The sequence below is a fragment of the Lasiosphaeria miniovina genome (genome assembly GCF_030549165.1).
Source record: "Lasiosphaeria miniovina strain SMH2392-1A chromosome Unknown B0T26scaffold_3, whole genome shotgun sequence".
NCBI classification, from domain to species: Eukaryota; Fungi; Ascomycota; class Sordariomycetes; order Sordariales; family Lasiosphaeriaceae; genus Lasiosphaeria; species Lasiosphaeria miniovina.
The window spans coordinates 174216-193375 of NW_026848222.1; the positions used below are offsets into that span (position 1 = coordinate 174216).

The 19160-nt window shown below is 53.6% G+C and overlaps 7 protein-coding genes across 7 annotated transcripts; 4 read left to right on the top strand and 3 right to left on the bottom strand.

Annotated features, from left to right (window-relative positions):
• Positions 1-821: 821 nt before the first annotated feature.
• On the top strand, positions 822-2558 carry B0T26DRAFT_749116 (uncharacterized protein; the record flags this gene model as incomplete). Its single annotated transcript, XM_060445054.1, has 3 exons — positions 822-1013; positions 1083-2321; positions 2388-2558. The coding sequence occupies 3 exons, from the start codon at positions 822-824 to the stop codon at positions 2556-2558; spliced, it is 1602 nt and encodes a 533-aa protein (XP_060297537.1).
• A 754-nt stretch (positions 2559-3312) lies between these two features.
• Positions 3313-3828, bottom strand: B0T26DRAFT_641131 (uncharacterized protein; the record flags this gene model as incomplete). The annotated part of the gene is made up of 1 exon (XM_060437299.1): positions 3313-3828. A coding segment is annotated over one exon (516 nt), but the record flags the coding sequence as incomplete, so codon positions are not given.
• Positions 3829-6295: 2467 nt separating this feature from the next.
• Positions 6296-7285, bottom strand: B0T26DRAFT_769118 (Ser-Thr-rich glycosyl-phosphatidyl-inositol-anchored membrane family-domain-containing protein; the record flags this gene model as incomplete). The annotated part of the gene is made up of 3 exons (XM_060446514.1): positions 6296-6693; positions 6781-7086; positions 7240-7285. The coding sequence occupies 3 exons, from the start codon at positions 7283-7285 to the stop codon at positions 6536-6538; spliced, it is 510 nt and encodes a 169-aa protein (XP_060297539.1). The 3' UTR covers positions 6296-6535.
• Positions 7286-9202: 1917 nt separating this feature from the next.
• On the bottom strand, positions 9203-13981 carry B0T26DRAFT_800576 (uncharacterized protein). The gene is made up of 10 exons (XM_060447007.1): positions 13756-13981; positions 13372-13642; positions 12870-13305; positions 12698-12794; positions 12109-12658; positions 11439-12045; positions 11272-11379; positions 10886-11226; positions 10152-10832; positions 9203-10050 (listed from the first exon to the last, which is right to left on the bottom strand). Exons 1-10 carry the CDS (start codon positions 13927-13929, stop codon positions 9425-9427), a joined length of 3891 nt encoding a protein of 1296 aa, XP_060297540.1. The 5' UTR covers positions 13930-13981; the 3' UTR covers positions 9203-9424.
• Positions 13982-15630: 1649 nt separating this feature from the next.
• On the top strand, positions 15631-16770 carry B0T26DRAFT_699839 (S-adenosyl-L-methionine-dependent methyltransferase). Its single transcript, XM_060441495.1, has 3 exons — positions 15631-16066; positions 16149-16236; positions 16311-16770. Exons 1-3 carry the CDS (start codon positions 15704-15706, stop codon positions 16760-16762), a joined length of 903 nt encoding a protein of 300 aa, XP_060297541.1. The 5' UTR covers positions 15631-15703; the 3' UTR covers positions 16763-16770.
• A 130-nt stretch (positions 16771-16900) lies between these two features.
• On the top strand, positions 16901-18257 carry B0T26DRAFT_189011 (uncharacterized protein). The gene is made up of 3 exons (XM_060433667.1): positions 16901-17075; positions 17231-17620; positions 17696-18257. The coding sequence occupies exons 2-3, from the start codon at positions 17240-17242 to the stop codon at positions 18050-18052; spliced, it is 738 nt and encodes a 245-aa protein (XP_060297542.1). The 5' UTR covers positions 16901-17075; positions 17231-17239; the 3' UTR covers positions 18053-18257.
• A 312-nt stretch (positions 18258-18569) lies between these two features.
• Positions 18570-19142, top strand: B0T26DRAFT_739120 (uncharacterized protein; the record flags this gene model as incomplete). Its single annotated transcript, XM_060443668.1, has 1 exon — positions 18570-19142. One exon carries the CDS (start codon positions 18570-18572, stop codon positions 19140-19142), a length of 573 nt encoding a protein of 190 aa, XP_060297543.1.
• Positions 19143-19160: the final 18 nt, after the last annotated feature.

Below are 19160 nucleotides of genomic sequence, written 5' to 3' on the forward strand. Positions count from 1 at the left end.
TCTCGTCACGCGTCATCCACTGCGCTGGGTCGGCGGCTCCATAGACGCATTAGCAAGCCGCCCAGACTCTTCCTCCGCCCAGCCCCCCAGCCACCTCCTCTCCCCGCGCGTGGGTAATCTAGGCCTTGTATTGAGGAACTTAACTGTCAACCAAACACTATATGCTCGTACCCCACAAGTTTGGGAGGTCATGGTAGGTCCCAAGAAACCGCGGGACACGGTCGGACATGCGTGGGCTTGAAAGGCATACTGGGGTGGCGCAGAGTCGAGGCGAGATGAGATCTAAAGCGCTTGACAGAGGATGAAGGGGACTTGAATGGGACATGCTTGCTAACGGGACATGCTTGCTAACGGGACATGCTTGTTAACGGGACATGCGATGGGACATGGCAGCCGTAGCTGGGACATAGCAAACCGCTAGCTGCGCCGCGATGCTGCACCCAGGACAAAGTAGCGGTGCGAAACGAACAAATCAGCGTCCGCCGCCTTAATTTCTGCCCTGCGGGCTGACATTCTCAGAGACACCCTGGCGCCGGCACGAGCCGCAGGGACTTGTGTTTCTTGTGGGGATTTGAAGCTCGCTTGTTTAAAACCGTGACTTGTGGGGGTGGGTTTGAAAAGGCGTGCCAGGCTTTGAAAATGCGAACCATCTATATATAGCCCGTCGCCTTGTTTCCAAGCCCGCCGCATATTGTGATTATTTTTCTATTTGCGCACGGTTTGCGGCTGCCTTACGCACTGCGGCAGCGCCTGATTTTCGCCCGACTACACCCGACTGCACCCAGTGGTAGTCTAAGGCGAGAGCCCTGCCCACCGCAAGAATGGCGTCGAACCCGAAAACCAGGCAACTCCTCCTCGACAAATGCCGCACAAAGTACTCCTGGATATCCGGTGTCGCACGCGGCACCCCACATGCCATCGGCAGGTACAAGAAAGACCTTGAAATTGCATTTGCGGAAATCAATGGCTTGATGGCTGGCATGCATTTCCAGGACCAAGCAGATATCAACTCGGTAACTAGCTACCAAATTCCATGGAGTCCGCCGAGGACGAGCAAGCTACTTGTTATTAACCCACCCTAGGAACACACGTACCCCAGCGAGATCTTCGATAGTGACCTACTCTCCTCCGAGCCCGTTACTGCCGTGGACGATCAACCCATGGCGTCCCAGTGGGCTGCCATCCGCAGCTTGAGAGAGGAAACCGCCTTTCACCACAAGCGATTCCAACAACTGGCAACTCACCTAAATGATCCCGTCATTTTCAAGTTGTTAGACATCTACCCAGATGCAAGGAGCATTCGTAGCGAAGGCGCTCAGCTTGTCATGGATGTGCTGAAGGGCTTCCAGCCGCGTAAGCTGTCGCTCGTGTTTGCATTCACCTGCTTTTCCTACTCCATCTCTCAGCTCCTTCACAAAAAAGGCCGTCTTGACAAGGCCGACATTCTTGCCGACATCAAAACATGGCGAGACATGATTTCAGATCCGAGAGAAAAACAAGCCTTCAACCGTCTTGCTCCGGAGCTGTGGCCCGAGGCAAAGGACCATCTTCACTTCATTGACATCCCCGAGCATCTTACGCGCGGCCTTGTCGTATCGGCCGATCCTTCTTCCCGACTTGCAGGTTATACCGGATCAGCGGAACCCCCAATTCCACAGCATCCGTATCTCCGACCACTCGGATCGACTTTTGCGGATCAAACCGGCAGCCTGGATTTCACGGACTGTTACAACTTCCACGACACAGCCCCGGATGCCAACCTCCAGGATATCGTCACCAACGAAGAGATTGTCCGGCTGCTAACACTATCCCACGAGGTAAACAACTATGCGGCCATCGGTGCCCCAGTCAGTCAGCCTCGGCATGAAGAGCCACCCGACACGGGCTGGCCACCGCCAATCGAGACCATGAACCCTACCTATCCTGGTCGCCTTTCGATACCATCAGTGAACATCTGCTCTCCAGGTGCGGAGAGTGAGTCTTCACAATTGGGTAACGACGAGTCAAAAGACCCAGATCTCAAGGAAACCATCGTGTTTCTTGTCGTCTTCACCTTCCTACAAGATATGGGTCAGCTCCTTTACATTCTCTCAGGCAGAAGTCTTACGTCTAGGTGCTATGAGCTCTATCGGGCAGAGCAAGAGGACCAAGTAGCATTCAACATGTCTGCCCAAGAAGCCTTCTTCAAACCCTGTTATCAAGATCGGAACTCCGGCTTCCCGGCTGCCATGGCCCTCCTCTCTGTAGCTGAGACCTTTACGAAAAACGGATATCTGAAAAGCATTGCCGAAATCAAGCACTACTTGGTTGGGTTCGCAGCTGTAAGGCCACTCTATGAGATGAGTTGCACTATCCGCCGTCACCTTCCGCTAACAAGGTTCTCTTAGGCAGTCTTTCCGCCGGGGGCGGCCTTTGAGCAATTTCTCTCCTCAATGTTACAGAGCGCTCTCGTGCCCGCGCAGGCTCCAGCCCTCAACGGAGCGAGGAAGCGGCAGATGTCGGCAGACGAGGAACTCTCCTCGCCAGAATACATCTCGTCACCAAGGGCTACGAAGTAAGCTATACGAAACCCCCTTCCAGAAGAATAGTAAGAAGAAAAAAGAGAAAAAGACCACATAGGGAGTAGACTAACCACCTTGAAAAGACGCAGTCGAGGGTGCAACTATGATGGGTGCAGTGCTACGTACAGTGATCTAAGCGCTCTCCGAAAGCACCAGATCCAAATACACGTAAAGCCACCTCCGATTCGGTGCGAATATGAGGACTGTGACTATGGGAGCCCGAGACGAGATCGGGTCCGCGCTCATTTTCTTAAACAACATCCCAACGTTGCGCTCCCGCAGAGCCTGCGTGACAAAGGAAGGCCGCCTCCCATCCGGCGACCCTCCGTCACTTAGATACGATTAGGAGATGTGATATTAAATCTATCCTCTACGTAGAGACTTTTAGCTAATGGCTACTAAACATGGTATTCTAGCGGGGAAATGCCTTGGGGAAGTAACCCTTATTACCCTTATATAATGATTGTCGTTGTGCTCAGAAGAAGGCTAATTGTAGAGATAAGGCTTATTAACGTAGGCCTTCCTCATATTGACCCGAGGGCCTAATTCTAATGTAGAGGTACGTGGTAAGCCCCCTTATGCTTCTCACGACATGAACGACAAGTTTAACAATCTCCCAACTGACACGGCCCACAAAAAGCAGATACCGATTTAGGACGATGAAGCATCACACGGGTGGCAGATCACAGCATGCCATTATCTTGACTCTGTGTGGATATAACGTCAACATGATACGACCGGCGTCTCCAAATCAAAGGGAAAGAACACTCATGAACTGAGGCGCACCACCGCTCTCCTGCATAGCCATCATTGCCAGCATCTGTGCTCCATCCACGCCCCCGAGGCCACATTGGTACACCGCCTCGCCGAACATGTGTAACTGCATAGGGAATAGCGGGTCACCGTAGTGCTCGCTGATTTCGTCCTTCTCAATGCAGTATCGCAACCCACACCATTCGTCGGGGTCCATGCCCAAGCGCTCACACGCAGCCTGCTTCCCAGGGCCCCACCACGCCGGTAGCAAGCCGGGCCGGGCGGCCGCCAGCCGCAGGAAGTGGCGGAAACTACTCAGACCATGGGGCGCCCCCGCATACATACCACCCGCAGTGTTCTGCTGATCATACACATAGTTATCCTCCATGCGCATCCGATAGGCATCGATGAGAAGCCAGTACACGTCCTTCTCTGGGCGGTTGTGAAGCCAGGTCCCACTGCTGAGGCGTGTGAATGGCTTATCAATAGGCTTCTCGAGGCCCCCGGGCGGTGATGTGGAGCTGCCACCAGCAGCGCGGGCAGCAAGATGAGGTTAGGGGCTGGTGGTGGCGCCTCCACCGGCTGCTGCAGATGGGGGCTCCGCATTCGCAGCTTGGGGGCCGGCTGCCTCGGCAGCGGGACTCTGGTCATGGCTGGCGCCGGCGTCGGCGTCGGCGTTGACCTGGGCTTGGTAAGCCGCCCATCTCTGTCGCTCGACGTCGGGCCAAGTATCGGAAATATAATAACTATCTTCGGCCCTCAGCAGTGAAGGACCGACTTCTGGTCCGATGGGTGGTTCGCTCAGGCGGACTGCGAGGAATCGGCGCGGAGATGCCCTCCGAAAGTAGGCTAGGTCCCGGCCCTGCTGATCTCTGATTGAACCCTTCTCGGGTTCTGCAAAATTCAAGTTAATATCGTACTCATCCACGACGGGGATTCCTAGGATGTTGCACAACGCCTTGGGAATATGGAGGACGTTGGTGAGGCGGAGGGTTGTGTGGGCGCTAGGGTCGGATCTGGACGGCCACCTCTTTGTGGGGAGTTCGACGGTGCCAATTCCCTCGACTAGCGAGCCGCCATTGAGAACAGATTTGAAGGGCGTATAGTCATCTCCAAACCAGCACCGATCCTTAGCCACACTGATGCGTGTCAATGTTAGCGAGGAACCCATGAGCAGCGAGGATACCGCCGAGGGGTGATGGGCGGCCAGGCTGGAACGAGTGTAGGGGAAGCCAAAGAGCCCAAGTGGGAACGTACTGGACATTGAAACCAGAGGCGAAAATCTAGTCTGGACATGGTAAAGGTGACTGGCTGCTGGCCATCTCCGATACGGCGAAATCGTGCACGCACTGATAATTTTTTTTTTCGTCGAGGCGAGGAAGAAAGAGGGATAAGAAGACGGTGAAATATACCTCCTTGGCGAGAAAGGTTGGGGGACGGAAGTGGGCGAAATGTGCATTGTTGGTGGGAAGGGCGGGGAACAGGGAAGGGTGGAGAAGAAAGAGGAGAAAGCATTTCTGGCGGGTGTCGCGCGGAAGCTGTGACTGGCTGGCTTGCTCGTCCTTGTCCTCGCACCTACAGTTAGGAGCTGTGGTGTTGCTGCCTTACTCCGAGGCCGGATCGTTAGTGCAAACCCGAAAGCAAATCGGAGATTTCTGGATCTCGAGCCGGACAGCAATGCCGTACTCGCGAGCAAAAGAAAAGCAAAGAAGGATTCCATAAGTAAGAATGGAATCTATAGAGCCACTAGGCGGTTTGTGCGATAGTAAATACGCCTAGGCGTAGTTGACTTGAGTGGAACTTTGCCTTTGACCTGGACGACGTAGTTGGCTGCTGATTTAAAGGCTTGAGGGAAAGCTGCAAGCAGATACGTCCAAATTTCCGTACGCCCAATGGCTTGACGTCGTGAGGCTCATCCATAAACCCAAGCCATAAAATACACTGTGTTTAGATGAATGATCGAGCATTTGCGAAAGTAGGTAAATGCCGGATATAATGATGTTAGTAATGTTGGCAGGCGTAACTTCAAGTGAAATGTTCTCAGTCGTGGTGTTTGCTATTTCTATTGACAGGCTAGGGACTAGGCCATCAAAGCCGGTTCTCACCTCCCAAACGGTAGCTGAGTAAGAAGTCCAACATAATAATACCAGGACATCGGTGGCGAAGCCGTAAAGCATCAGAAATACGCCGTCGGAATTGTCGTTGTATGTGACATCGGGGCATTTGGAAACAGTATCCAGCCAAATTCGAGGAGACGTATCGAATGGGGAAAGCCATCTCTACCACAAAATGGCGTGGAGATCATTATGGGGTGCAATATCCGTGATGGGAAAGAAAACGGGGTTTGAGTTGTGGCTAGCCAGTCTATTGTTGGGAGCGTGCTATTCGAAAGAATGGCATTGAAGGTCAGCCTCAAAAACAAACACATTTGCTGATATAATATCTTGGATATCTAATTGGTCACTTCTTAGCGATATATAGGCAGGTAGGTCTCTGTTCGGAATCCGGGGCCTTACTTTCGGGATCAGCAAGAGACTGAACAGCAAACTCGGGGGTGGTCCAAGCTGGGTATGACAAATTTTGGAATATCTCGTTCCAAGAGTCGAGCAAAGAGATCTTATAGGAATTTCAATCACGGCGGCGCAGATATCGGCATCATAAAGGAGGCACCCTTCTGAACTCGCTTGATAGCACCATGACTTGGGCGGTTTCGCTTCGAGTCTAGATATAATGACGTCACAATGCAATGCCACCGACCTCAACGGGAGGTAGCGACACAATCTCAATCTTGGGGGCTGTTTCATACATAGGATACCCGCAACACACACGCAAAACACACGTAACGGATGATCTGCCTTAATCAAGAGATAGACTAGCTGTCGCTCTGATGGTGGCTTTCACCCCCAGATACTGCACCGTCGGTAAATAGGTCAAGGTCTTGACTTGTGAGAAATTCACATCATGGCAGACCATAAAACTCTCTCGAAAATGGATAGACAGCATATATGAAGTTGAAAGAGTCTTGAGGTGTCATGCTTGATCTATCATCAAAAAAGTTCGCAACCTAAATTAAATGGACGACCATCCCTTCGCCCCCCTATTATTACGTGGTATATGTCCAGTCTATCCCTGAACCACCAAACCGTGGTTGTATGTACAACATTAAACATCCATGCAGCCCTCCCCAACGCTGCACAGCTCAAGATCAATTACCATTACGTTTAAAAGAGCATGGCGAAGACGACGGCGAGCGGGCCGGCCACACCAAACGACTTGCCCAGAGCGAATGCCTCGCTCGACTTGGAGGGCGAAGACGCGGCAGTCGTACCGGTGCCGGTGCCAGAGGAAGAGGGGGCGTCAGTCGTGGTTGTGGAAGCAGCTAATAAACGACACCAAAAATGTCAGCAAGGCGTGCGCTAGTGCATGCATACAGCAACATAACAAACTCGCTCCGAGGGCGGCATACTTCCGGACTTAGTGACGTTAAACTGCTTCGACTCGGCCAGCTGTCCGTTGTTGGCGTTGAGGATGCCGTAGGCCTTGATGCTGTACTTGTCGCCGGGGGCGGCGGCAAAGTTGGTGAGGTCGTACTGGCCCTTGCTCGTGGTGACGTTCTCGGCGATGGTGGTGCTGGTCTCGGCCGTGCTGGGCGGGTGGTTGATGAGGACGAGCTTGAAAAAGGCCGGGTCCGAGTCCACTGACGACCACTTGATCGTGTTCGTGGCCGACAGGTCCCACTTGTCGTTTTCGGTCGGCGACGTGATCTGGAGGGCTGGCGATGCGCAAACGGGCCGTGTTAGTGTAAGTCCCAATTGGGGCAAACAGCCCGGAGCTCTGGGGCCGCGCGCGATCGCGGCGGGTCGCCAATGAACAGCAGCCAAGCGCGTTTAAGCTTCCCACTTTCAGGGGTTCCAGGAGAGCTTACCACTGGCGGCACCTGCAAGGGCAGCGATGAGGGCAAAGGACTTCATTTTGACGGCGTCTTGGTTCCTGCAATCGAGTTCTGGAGATCTGGGTGATATTTGCAGACGAGAAGCAAAGTATTTGACGAGAACGAGAAACAGGGCAGAGAGAGTTGGCGTGCAAACAGAACAGCAGGCTCGCCCTTTTATTGCCAGATATTTCACGGCCAAGCGGGAGCAATTGGACCAGGATCATCCTGAGCGCTAGCTTGATTAGTGGGCTGTGCAACCTCCACCGCATGGCTCGGCGGACCCGACATTCAGGGCATCCACCTTTCAGCTCCAAACGGGCCGCAATGAGTGGCTCTGTGCTACCCACTTCAACGGCCTGCGGGCCAAATACGAGCTGGTGGGATGACAACTCGAGAAAACGGCTGCCATGTCACCGCACGGCCAGGGGTGTTGGCGTCGCATATGTCGATGACGAAACCTTAAAAAAAACACGTAGCCGAGAAGGAAAGGAAGGTACTCCATACGATATTTCACGTGCACTCCGTACAATACCTTTGCGATAATATTGAAAGAGGCAATTAATCTGTAGGGAGGGCTGAGACTGCGGTGTGGCAGTGATAGACGCCACCAACCAAGCGGCTGGGCACTTGCGGCCGCCAGCCCTGCGCTGGATCGGGTTATGGCCCATGACTGATCCGGGCGGCTGAGCGACCCTATCACATCAGACCTTGATTAGCGCCACCATCACCGTCATCGATACCATGGATACCGCCACTATCGCCTCACATCTACACTACTAACGTACCTGAGGAAATAGGTGCTTCTAAAGAAGGGAACTCAAGATAGACTACGAAGGAAATGAATAAGGCACCCATACTAAATAAAGGGTAAAAAGAGTAAAAAGAGTAAAAAGAGTAAAAAGGCAAAAAAAGGCTCGGCCCCGGGGGGGGGAATCGAACCCGGGCGTCCCTGGTATTCTCATCCCCGCCCCCGCAGGCCTACGAAAAACCCTGGCGTGGATGGGGGCCGGCAGGAATTTTTCATAGTTCGCAAGACATAGCAGAAGCGTCTGCTACTACCGCTTGACCACCCGCGATTCCTTACCCCAGGTGGGGGGCTAACTTGAAAGGATGTCCGCGAAACGGGAGCTATTTCCCCCTCTTGACTTTTACTTTCTCACTTTCACCTCATATTCGGTTTTTGCATATCGTATAATTTTTCAAATGAATTCCAGCTGGCTGTGCCCAGCCGCACTGCCAGCTGCTCCATCCGACATCCTCTTGAAAGACTTTGCTTGGTCTTTGGTCTCTTAACTAATATGTATACTCTTGCATCGCCCTGCTCAAGATAAAACTCTACATCCTATCCCATCAACACTGACGAATTGCATGCCCAATAACTGCACCGATCATTGAATCCGAATTCTACAAACACAGCCACGCCCACCGCTCCCGGTAAACATCTGCAGGAATCATGAGATATTGCGCCGACTCAGACGTCGAGAGCGCCGCAACCCCCAGGGGAATAGGGGGGCATGCGGCCTTGGCGCGCAAGAATGGCACTCCCTTCAAAAAATTGTAGGCGAGTTGCCCCAATCTTGTCTAGAGACGCTGACTTGGGGGTCATCAAGGCCGTAGTGTCGCCTAGATCTAAGCCACTTTGAGCCACATCCGAGTTGAACCTTAAGAAGGCCCTCCATGACGCTCACTCTCCATGACGCTCACTTCTTACTCTATGACACTCACTTCCTGCTAGTACTACTAGACTTCCTTTGTCCCTTTTTGGGTATAAAAGGGCTTTCTTTTCCTGTACTTCTAGACCTTTTTTAGACTGACAATTCATTGCGCTGTCAACTTCGATCGCGTGCAACACGTAGCGTACGCGTTGCGTCGGCCGCCGAATTGCAATGCGGGCTCGAGAAGATCAACGTCGTCGGACTCGAGATACGCATGGCAAGGCTTGCACAATCTCAGGGGGGCGACTAGTGTAATAATAAGAGCTACGACAGTGACTCTGCTATAGTCCCAGTTCCCATATGGGTGAGTGCTGGATAGAATATTGAAATGGTACTGTACCGACGTTTGCACAACCTCTCATCGACCGATTCCAACTAGACTTGGAACTCTGACTTACTCGCTCTCGGCTCCTCGCTAGACACCACACCCGCCAGGTCGACCGAGCCAACCTCCCCATCGATCAAATCAAAACCTCAGTACGACATCCATCGTCGTCCAGCCATTTGTCTCCATAGTTCTCGCGCTGAGCAATCGGGTCTAAGCTCGTGGGTGCCTGTGGATCCGACATGAGGCGGCGCGGGGGCATTTTCGATCCCTTTGACTGGAGCTGCAAGCCGGTCGGCTCCGTCTTTGCATGTGTAAGAGCTGGCATACTCGACGGAGCGCCCCAGCCGGCACGTTGTTCGTCGCTTGCATTCTCCAGGCTCGGGCTCGGGATGCTGTCCTGCGCGCACAGCTCCCGTGGGAACCCGCTGATGGATAAGATACGACTTGTGCTCGTTCGCGTCGAGCCGAATTCTTGCATGTAGTCCATCGGCTGCAGACACAGAGAGAGCCGCGTGGTGCTCGATTGCCATGCAGAATCGATGCGAAGCCTACACTCTAGCTCAAATAGGCCGCGGTCGCACATGTCGTTTATGGTCTCGGTGGAAATCAATATGTTGTGGTGCTTCTGGTCACTCGAGCCGAAGTTCTCCTGGAGGAAGAAGTGAGGTGTAAACTTGGACCCATGAGTGCAGTCACGAATGATTCGGCCTAGACCTTTGAGGTTCTGACTTCCTTCCTCGAAACGGCAGCGAATATTTCCTTCACAATGTTAGTAATGGGGCTCAAAGCTGAGTGTAACTTTGGGGGGGGGCCTCGATCTCGTCACTGGCGAGGAAACGTGATGAACGTCGAATGCTTACCAATACAAGTGTACTCCCCGGTCTCCCTATTCTGATAGCTTGTGCCATCCTTCTGGAAATAGAAGCAACTCGCAACGAGTCTATGTGCTACCTCAAGAATCAGTGGGTCCGCCCGCGCGCTCCGCACCGCCTGCAACTCCATAAGCTCGATATGTTCAACGTCGTCGAGCGCAGGCCGCTGGCCCGGGAAGGGGACATTGATCCGAATGTTCCGCCGATAGGGCTTTTCTGTGGGTGAAGCCTCGGCTTGGTGCTTGAATTTAGTCCAGAGCTCTTCGCAGTTCAGCTGGCTGTCAATGATATCGTGAGCGACTCGCCACATGTAGCCTAGACCAGAGGTAGACCCTTTGTGTTGCAGGGTCTCCAAGCGTGCCTGGTCATGGGGACCGAGAGATGAGAGCCCGTTGGATTGCGCACTTTTGGGGTTGCCGCTGAGACCGGTGCCCACAGACAAGAAGATGTCGGGCGGCATTTCGCTGACCTCGTCCCATATCAGTCGCCGTTCGGAGTCCGCAACCACGGCGGGGCAGTTATATTGAACGGCGCCATCAATGTATGCGGCCGTTGTAGCGTCATGTTGAAAGGGTTTGAAGTACATCGGCGCCGCTGCCGTAGCTCGCGTAGCTTCCCATACTTTAAGCTCGCAACCTGGATCGCTGGGGCGGAGGAATTTGTATGGCACTATGTAGAATTAGCTCTTACTTTCGGCCCGGAACCAGGTTTCTATGACTTACAGGCCTCACGCTTGCCCTGTGCGTTATAGTTCGATAGTACAACAGGCCGATTGTAGCTCGCACTTGTTGAGGTCACGGCGACTTTGACCGATGTTGAAGTCTCAGGTCTTGAACCCCCATACAGGAGACATTCTTCCTCAAAGACGGATTTCAGGGCATCTTCCAAAGGCTGTGTTCTGTAATAGCTTTTGTGGTTCAAGAAGGAGAGCGCCCTGAAAGGTCGGGCAGCACGCCGCGTGAACCCTTGCTTGCAAAGATTCTTGAAGAGATCGATGCAATTGACGACGCTGTACTGCTTGACACCCAAAGCCAGTGCGATGATTCCACCAGTGCTTGTCGTCCTGTCAGCGGAGAGGTGGAGAAGTCGTGTTCTAGGGGTTCTTTACCTAGTACCAACTATAAGATCAAAGAAGTTCTGGACTGGTATGTGTTCTCCGAGCCTCTGTTCGATTGCGCGAAGGATGACGAGTTCGACGATCCCTCGCACGCCCCCACTAGAACCATGTTAGTCCAGGCTCTTGCGTTGTGAGTGAGTTGTTAACCAGATACTTACCCATCTAGACATAGAACTCGCACGCCGGCCTCGTCAGGCTTGAACCTGATCTGGGCCGGCTTTGGCCAGCGGGTCTCAGAATGGTGGAGAGGACATGAATTCAGCTCAAAAATGCCCTGTCCAGCATCGTTTCCAAAGGCCTGAACACAATTCTTGCACAGCGTGTGACCGCAGGGCAGCTCGTTCTCTGGTATTTTGGCAACGCAGCAGAGACACGTTGCATAGCTTCGAAAACAAGAAACCGGGACATTGGCTTTGTAGAAATGTGCCATCACATTTTTGTGAATCGTGGGAAGGAGCGCCTTCTCATCCCGGTCGGCGCGTGCGGATTGTTGCTGCAACGAATTATCCAAGCCCTTGATGTTTTCGTCGATATGGTTGATCCATTGCGCAAAGAATTTGTCTTGATTAAAAGGTTGACGGTATTCTCCCTTGGAAAAGATCTTGCCGTTTCTCGCTTGATGACCCTTCGAATGCGAATTCTTGGTATTGCAACATCTGACGCCGCCCACACTTTCTGAGCAGCGAAGCACCTGTTCGCAGAACCTGTTAAATGCTTCTTTCAAAGGCTCGTAGTAGGTACTTCGGAGCAAGCTGGAATAAGTGCCTGGTTGACATCAGTTAGTTCGCCAATGATTACTCGAGGAGGTGAGACCATCAGCTAATTCACCTTGTGTATCGTCTCGCATAGCGTCGAGCATTATGCATGACGCCAATGGGCGCGTAACTTTGGTCAACAATGACCCTGGATCGCCGGCTGCATCCAGGTCCCTATAAAGCGACCAGATGAGGATGAGAACGTGGTCTGAGAAGTCCACAGGCATCTCTGCATGGCGCCGTGCCTCTTCTGCAAAATCGAAAGGCTCGTCCAATTTCTGCGAAAAGTGATCGTAGGCGGAATCGACGTATTGTGGCAACCTTTCAGCGTTGAGTAGCATACGAATCTTCTTCTTGTGGGCGTGTGACGCGGCACATTTCGACGAAATGACCTCCTGTAGTTTCCCGATTTGCTCGTCAATCAACATGTATCGGCCCTTGGACGGAATCCTGACGACAGTGACAGACGAGTAGTAGGACTCGAGAAGCTCTCTGGTGTTGCTGATCTTCTTGTCCACACGCAATTCAGCCAATCTGGCGACTATGTCTCGCAGACCAGTCACATGTTTGACCGAGTCCTTATAGTCGTCGAGCAGGACCGAAGTTGCGAATTCGGGGTCCCACTACTTCTCGTCAATTTCACTGTCAGTGGCGTTCAGGACGATGACGACGTGTGGCAGAGTGGGTTGGTTGATGGACTTGTCGATAGACATAGTCGCCCAGTTGACAAGTTGCTGCAAGACTTTGCTCTCGAATGTTCTGGTTCGAGTCAGTCAGATTGTTCCTGAGAGTTGTTGGATGGTAAGACAGTGGAGAGACAAATGCACAACGCACCTAACCTCTCTGAGCACGAATACCACGACATCCGAAAACGTGTAGAGGATCCGCGGAAACAGGGTAGTGACAGCGTATTCCCGAGACTGCAATTTATCATCCTTTGCCCATGCGAGGGTCTTCCGAATCAAAGTCCTGCCGCCCTCCTTGATTCTGCCCCCTCTCTTCGCTCTCTCGACCTTTTCGCGAACGATAAGACCTCGAGGGGCGTGCTCTCCTCCCGTCATACCCTCGCAATCGGCTAGAAAGATCGGCTTCTGGGAGTAATATGTCCCTGGATCAGAGTAGAGATGGACATCACCCGTCGTTGGCATATTGTCGCCAACCAGGCCGGGTACGGGGCAAGGCTGGTCGGCGATATCTTGCTGCGCCATGTCGCGCATGCGCCCTTGCTCGCGGCTGATGAGCATCTTGATGACGGTGCTCTTTCCGGCTCCTGCTCAGGGAAAAATCTGTCAGTCCTCAAGTCCGGTGGGCAATTATTCCATGAGTGGCGACTTACCCGTCTGACCGACGAAGGAAACCAACTGTGGGAAGCGCTCTGTGAACTCCCCAGTCTGACTCTCATGCAGAACTTCGACAAGACGGTTTGATGTGTGCAAGAAAGACTGGTTTGCGTCTTTATCTACACCGAACCACGTCGTGTCGATGTCACCTCCATGGCGGTCGGACTGTTCTTCTTCGGAAGCCTGGCCGAATATCCTTTGCAGCCGCCGAACAACTTCTTCGTCGACCCTTTCGTGGTGCCGGCCGTCGATGCCAACTTTCCCTGGCTTCATTGACTAGTCAGCTAGGAGCAAGAGAGCGAGGGATTAAAGCCACGTGTCTGAGTCTAGAGAGGCCAGAGGGAAGGGACAAGGTGAAAGGAGATCGTGGTGTGACACACCCGGTGCGGTCGCTGCTTTGGCCAGCAATCGTCGCAAAAGGAATCATCGCATTGAACACATTTCCAGGCCTTGACAGCACACCCACAATCGCAGCAGGGTGTGCGCCCAGAAGGTGTGAGTTCAACTGAGGCGACGCTCATGCTTAGAAGATTGGCCGCAGGCTGTTCAAGCATTATATCGCGACGGTCGGCAAGCCTTGGGTGGATTTTGAATGACTAAACTGGGCTCTGAATTGAAGTAGAATCTCTTGTGTGGGATGAGTCAGGTATGCTCTTGGGTCCAGCTCTAGGCTATCTTAGGAACGGGGCAGGTCTTATGGTGTAGGTCTCGTAGTGTAGGTCTTGACGAGGCTCTGGGAGCCTGGTGCGAGGAAGGACAGCCCGCATGCCGCAAGACGGCGGGATCGACACCCATTCTTCTGCTTCAGGCTAGGCCAGGTTTCTCGCTCATTCTTTCGCTGCCTCCCCCCTCCCCCCCTTCCTTTTTTTGTTTTAGATTTTTGATCGTGATGAAGAACAAGGCTGCGAGCCTTTTGATGAGCTGCCTATACCACCAAATCCTGACAAAATTTCAACTTCAATCCTAGACGCAACGACTTGCGGTGTGATTTTAAGCGGTGAATCGTATCTGAATTTTATACTTTCATATTAATCTATCACCGGGTACAGGAAATAGAAGAAGGAAGGAGACAGAAGACATGAAGTTATCTGGGAAAACAGCTTCAAACTCGCTTTCGGACCACAGTTCTCTTCTAGTAAGGCTTCTATGTCGTACAGTTGTGAACTGCTGCCGAAGTATTGACTGCAATATCAGTTGCATGAAGGTGTGCTCGGCTTTGTCATTACTGAGAAAGGAAGGTGATCCGTAAGGAGGACGAAAATACCAGTGATGGTGTGTAGGTAAGTCCCCCTGAAAACATGTTGAGGACCCAATTGCGCTGTTCAGATCTGGTCCGGGGGGGATGCACGCTGAACACCCTATCCAAGTCAAACCCCTCCAACTCTAGTCAGCCGTTACTTGGTCTGCGTAACCTGAAGTCGATAAGGGCTCAGCGCCGTGCCGGTTGTGCGCCTACCTCTATATATAGCGGTTTAAAGAAGGAACGTCCTATTAAGCTGTCGCCGCGAGGAGATAACGAGAGGAAGGTAAGGCGGAGTAGTCTTGGTACGAGAAAGGAAGGTGATCCGTAAGGAGGGCGACAATACCAGTGATGGTGTGTGGGTAACTCCCCCTGATAACATGTCGAGGATCTAATTGCGCTGTTTCAGATTTAGTCGGGCTGATACACGCTGACCACCCTATCCAAGTTCAACCCCTCCAACTCCAAGTTGTCATGGCACCGGCGTGCGCCTTCGGTAGAGCCTCGGCTAGTTGTGCCATGACGATGTCTTGAGGTGATATTTATTACCCCGGAGTAGTTGTACATGTACTTATTGAGGCGGCCTAGACTGCTGAAACTTGAGGCTACGTGCCCGCCAAAAATAGCAGTCCAGACCGCGGCACATGTTGTTTGTGTGGAAATCCTGCGCGTCAGTGGCATTTAGACTGACATCGCCCTATTCCGAACTGCACAGTGTCACTATGAGAATGTTTGATTATGCAATCAAGCGGCAAGATGCTCGGTACCACCATGCGTTCGTAGGCTCGAAAAATTTAGAGGTTGGCTGCTGGCGGACACTTTTCGGACACTTTGAACAAGGCTTGGCTGGCGATGAACAATGGTGTTGGCCATAATAGTGGGTCGGAAACTTCTCGGAAATATCCACAGATCCCAAATAGGAGGGTTCGGGCATGAGCACTAGGAATCAAAATAACATAAATACGCTCATTGATTCCTTTCCAGAATTCTTGGAATATTATCCTCAGTCTCAGAAGCATCCCGTTCTGTCATTTATTCTCCTTCTCTGCATCCCCCCGACCCTCAGCAAGTTGCCGACTAATACCAAGATGAACACCAAGACTGCCGAAAGAGAGCTGCAGAGGATCTTCAAAAATGTCCCCAGTGCATTTGGCAATTCTTGGTTTGAGACGTTGCTCGACCACTCCCGGCGGCTCAGCGAGCCGCTGGCAGCCCGAATGCTGAGCCAAATGGGTCTCGGCAAGGCGACATCGAAGCCCTTCAAGCTGTTCGACAACGCCTGCGGATCCGGCCCTGTCCCTTCAGAGCTGCATCGGCTGATTCCGCCTGCCGTTCTCGCGCAGAGTAGCATCCTCTGTGGCGATTTCTCAGAGCAAATGGTGCAGATGGTGCAAAAGAGAGCCGAGAGCGAGGCCTGGACAAATGTCGAGGCCAAGGTCATCGATGCGCAGGTGAGACGCGAAAGAGCTCACAGCCCACGCTGCTAAGTACTTCTCACTCACTCGGAAGACGATGCTAACATGCTGGTTTAAGAACAATGGCCTTGCAACAGCAAGCTTCACCCACGTTGCGACAAACATTGGCTTTCATTGCGTGCCCGATTCCAAAGCTGCACTTGATGGTACGCACAGTCCAGAGACCAGAGCCTAAGAGGTGGCAATTAAGGGGAAAAACGCTGACGGGTATAATCAACAGAGGCAATCCGCATCCTGGAGCCAGGCGGCATTCTCGGGTTTACCACTTGGAACCGGGAGCCTTCGTGGGCGGCCGAGCTGGACGGCGCGTTCGAGACATTTCCCTTCCAGGTGCCCCCACGGGAGTCGACTCTGCAGGCGACAGGATGGGGTGACTGGGGTGACGTCAACTGGGTCCGCGAGGCTTTGGTGGAGCGAGGCTTGGAAGATGTCCGGGTCGAGGTATTTGCGCAACTTAGTCGCGTGGACAGTGTGGAGCATTTCATCAGCTCTTTCACCATGAGCCTCAACTGGATCATGAGCAGCGTCTGGAGCGAGCAGTTGAGAAACGAGCACGGCCAGGAAGAGGTCCACGGACTGATTAAAAAATACCTGGAGCGCAAGTATCAAGGGCGCCCCTGGGAATTAACTTGGGTTTCTATCGTTGCGACTGGTCGGGTTGCAGGGCAGTAGGATGTACAGTACAGAGTAGAGTTTAAATTACGGAGATCAATGTACGGGGATCCATACGTAAATGACAGGACCCCGCCCGCGCCACGTTTTCCCGCAGCGCGCGGGATTGATTCGTGCAGACCACGTGACGAGAACCACAAAGTAACAGAGGGGGGGCCGATCTTCTGGCCTTCCTTTGGCACCCGAGGCTCTGGGGGGGCTGGGCAGCCCATCATCGCGCGACGACGCCGCGGGCGCCTTTCCGGGACTCCGCTGCGTGCTTCCGACTCCCGCTTGTTATCCGCTCTCTGAAAGCAGCTGCCAAAACGCAAAGGCAAGGTAAGCCGGCTGTGTGCTTGAGTGCAGCACTCGGAGCTTCTGCTTTCCATCCCACCCCTTAGGCCCTCAGCTTTGAGCCAATACCCGGGCGCGACCGAGGATAGTGCATGCAACAAAGCTGACATGCGCATCCTATTGTCGCAGCAGCAGCACAGAACCATGGCCGACCCTCTCGGTCTTCCGCCAAACCAGTTCGCCACCCTCCTGAATGCCTTCACGTCCATCGACCAACGACTCAGTCGCATCGAGGCCGGTCTGCGACTCAACAGCAGCAGCAGCAGCAGCAGCTTCAATTTCGCGCCCGCCGCTCCTGCTGTCCAAGTCCCCCCCCCGCCTCACAACGCACCGCCGCCCGTATCGCTGAACTCCGCCACGGGCCCAACCGCCATCGTCCCCGTCGCGTTCCGATCGCTGGAGCCGCCCCCGCAGGGCTACGCTATCTCGTCGCGGGCCACCATGCAGGAAGAGCTCGACCAGTGGACCATACCTCGCGGCTACAGCATGCGAATTGCCGGCGCAAAGGTCACTGGCAAGAAGAAGGTGCGCTGGGTGTGCTTCCGGGGCGGCGAGGCCCGCCATCACCGAGCCCCCGTCGACGCGTCAATCATTGAGCAGGCCAAAAATGAAGGCCGCCGAAAGCCTACCACCGACCGTCTCTCCAAGAAGTGCGGCTGTCTCTTCAAGTTCGAGGTCATCGAAACAACAAAGGGCTCCGACATATGGGTCCTGCACTACCCCAACGAAGAGCACAAAGTGCACAACCACGGCCCCTCGGACCAGACTTCGGACCCCAGGGCCAGGAAACTGCCCTCCTATATGTCTGCCGAGGTTGACCAGTGGCTGAGAGAAGGCTGGCAGGTGAGCAAGATACAAGAGGAGCTCAAGGGCCGGGGCTTCACCAACGTCCTCAACACTGATCTATATAATCGGAAACGCCTCCTAAAAAAGGACGAGGGCCACATGCTTGGCTAGAGATTGCTGAGACGGTGGCCGCTTTGTGCCGGCGTGTGCGAGAACATTTTGATGTCGTTGCCCTCATGAGAGTATTGGTCTAGCGATGACGATTTCCTACCATTATACCCAACTCGTGGCTGCCTGACTGCTAGCGACGTATGATTTATGACTAAGAGGGCGTTTTTTTGGTGGATTTTGCTTGGAGTGGAGGAGTTCTGGGCTCATCAAGATGAGAAGGGATACGTACTCGAAACGAATACGGTGCGCGAGTCACATCTTACCTGTTTCTTTCCCGAGGAATTCTTTGTTATGTTTTTGCCGTGCAGGAAACTGCGGGGAAGGAAGATAAATCTCATAACTCAGCATAGGGCATGGACAAATAGAAACTATTTACGAGAAGGTGCTAGATCAATTTCGCACTCCCGAACCACTAGACACCCGTTTGCACCATCTACGCAGCCCAATTGGCGGCCCTGAAAGAAACAGAACCGGAATACCAAAACCAACCGAGAAGGTTGAGCGGAAAAAGAAAGCTATGGAGTCGCTACCAGAATTAACGAAGTTCCCCACCCGCCACCCTGCAAGCTGCGCTTCGCTATCGCTTCCGCTGGTGGACCTCCTCGACGCGGTCCTGCCGCCGCCGCCGCGAGTGACGCTCAGCATCGGGTCCGGGCCGGGGCTTCTGGAGGCGCTGCTCCTCTTCCACCACCCGCACCGCGCCAGCGCAAACCCCGTATCCTTGTACGGCGTGGAGGTGGACACGCCCGGCTGCGCGGCCCCGGTCAACCGCTTCCTGCCGGAACCGAACGTTGCAGTTGTCCCGGGCACGTGGGCGGTGGCGAGGGAGGCTGCTGCTGAAGCTGCTGAGGGCCTGCTGTTCGTGTATCCGCGCCAGCCGGCCCTCATGAGAACGTATCTACTGCGCCGCGCAAACGTGCACGTCGCAGTTTGGATCGGGCCCAAGTGTGATTTGGACGAGTTCACGGCGCCGCTGAGGGAGTGGGGAATAGAGGACGTGAATTTTGGGGGCAGGTTCCCTGTGTTGGTTGAGGAGGGAGAGGCTGCCGTTGTCTTTCGGCGGAGGGGTCTTTCAGCGGCGGCCAGCTAAGGCCGAAGCCTCACTTCA

Excerpts from the sequence above, each read along its gene's own strand:
- B0T26DRAFT_800576 (XM_060447007.1), bottom strand. The coding sequence starts at position 13,929 with ATGCTTGAACAGCCTGCGGCCAATCTTCTAAGCATGAGCGTCGCCTCA. Across the intron at positions 12,795-12,869 it reads TTCGTGCTCAGAGAGGTTAG|AACATTCGAGAGCAAAGTCT; the intron begins GTGCGTTGTGCA and ends GACTCGAACCAG. Across the intron at positions 10,051-10,151 it reads CGGGGAGTACACTTGTATTG|GAAATATTCGCTGCCGTTTC; the intron begins GTAAGCATTCGA and ends AACATTGTGAAG.
- B0T26DRAFT_699839 (XM_060441495.1), top strand. The coding sequence starts at position 15,704 with ATGAACACCAAGACTGCCGAAAGAGAGCTGCAGAGGATCTTCAAAAAT. Across the intron at positions 16,067-16,148 it reads CCAAGGTCATCGATGCGCAG|AACAATGGCCTTGCAACAGC; the intron begins GTGAGACGCGAA and ends TGCTGGTTTAAG. Across the intron at positions 16,237-16,310 it reads TTCCAAAGCTGCACTTGATG|AGGCAATCCGCATCCTGGAG; the intron begins GTACGCACAGTC and ends TATAATCAACAG.
- B0T26DRAFT_189011 (XM_060433667.1), top strand. The coding sequence starts at position 17,240 with ATGGCCGACCCTCTCGGTCTTCCGCCAAACCAGTTCGCCACCCTCCTG. Across the intron at positions 17,621-17,695 it reads AGGTCACTGGCAAGAAGAAG|GCCAAAAATGAAGGCCGCCG; the intron begins GTGCGCTGGGTG and ends ATCATTGAGCAG.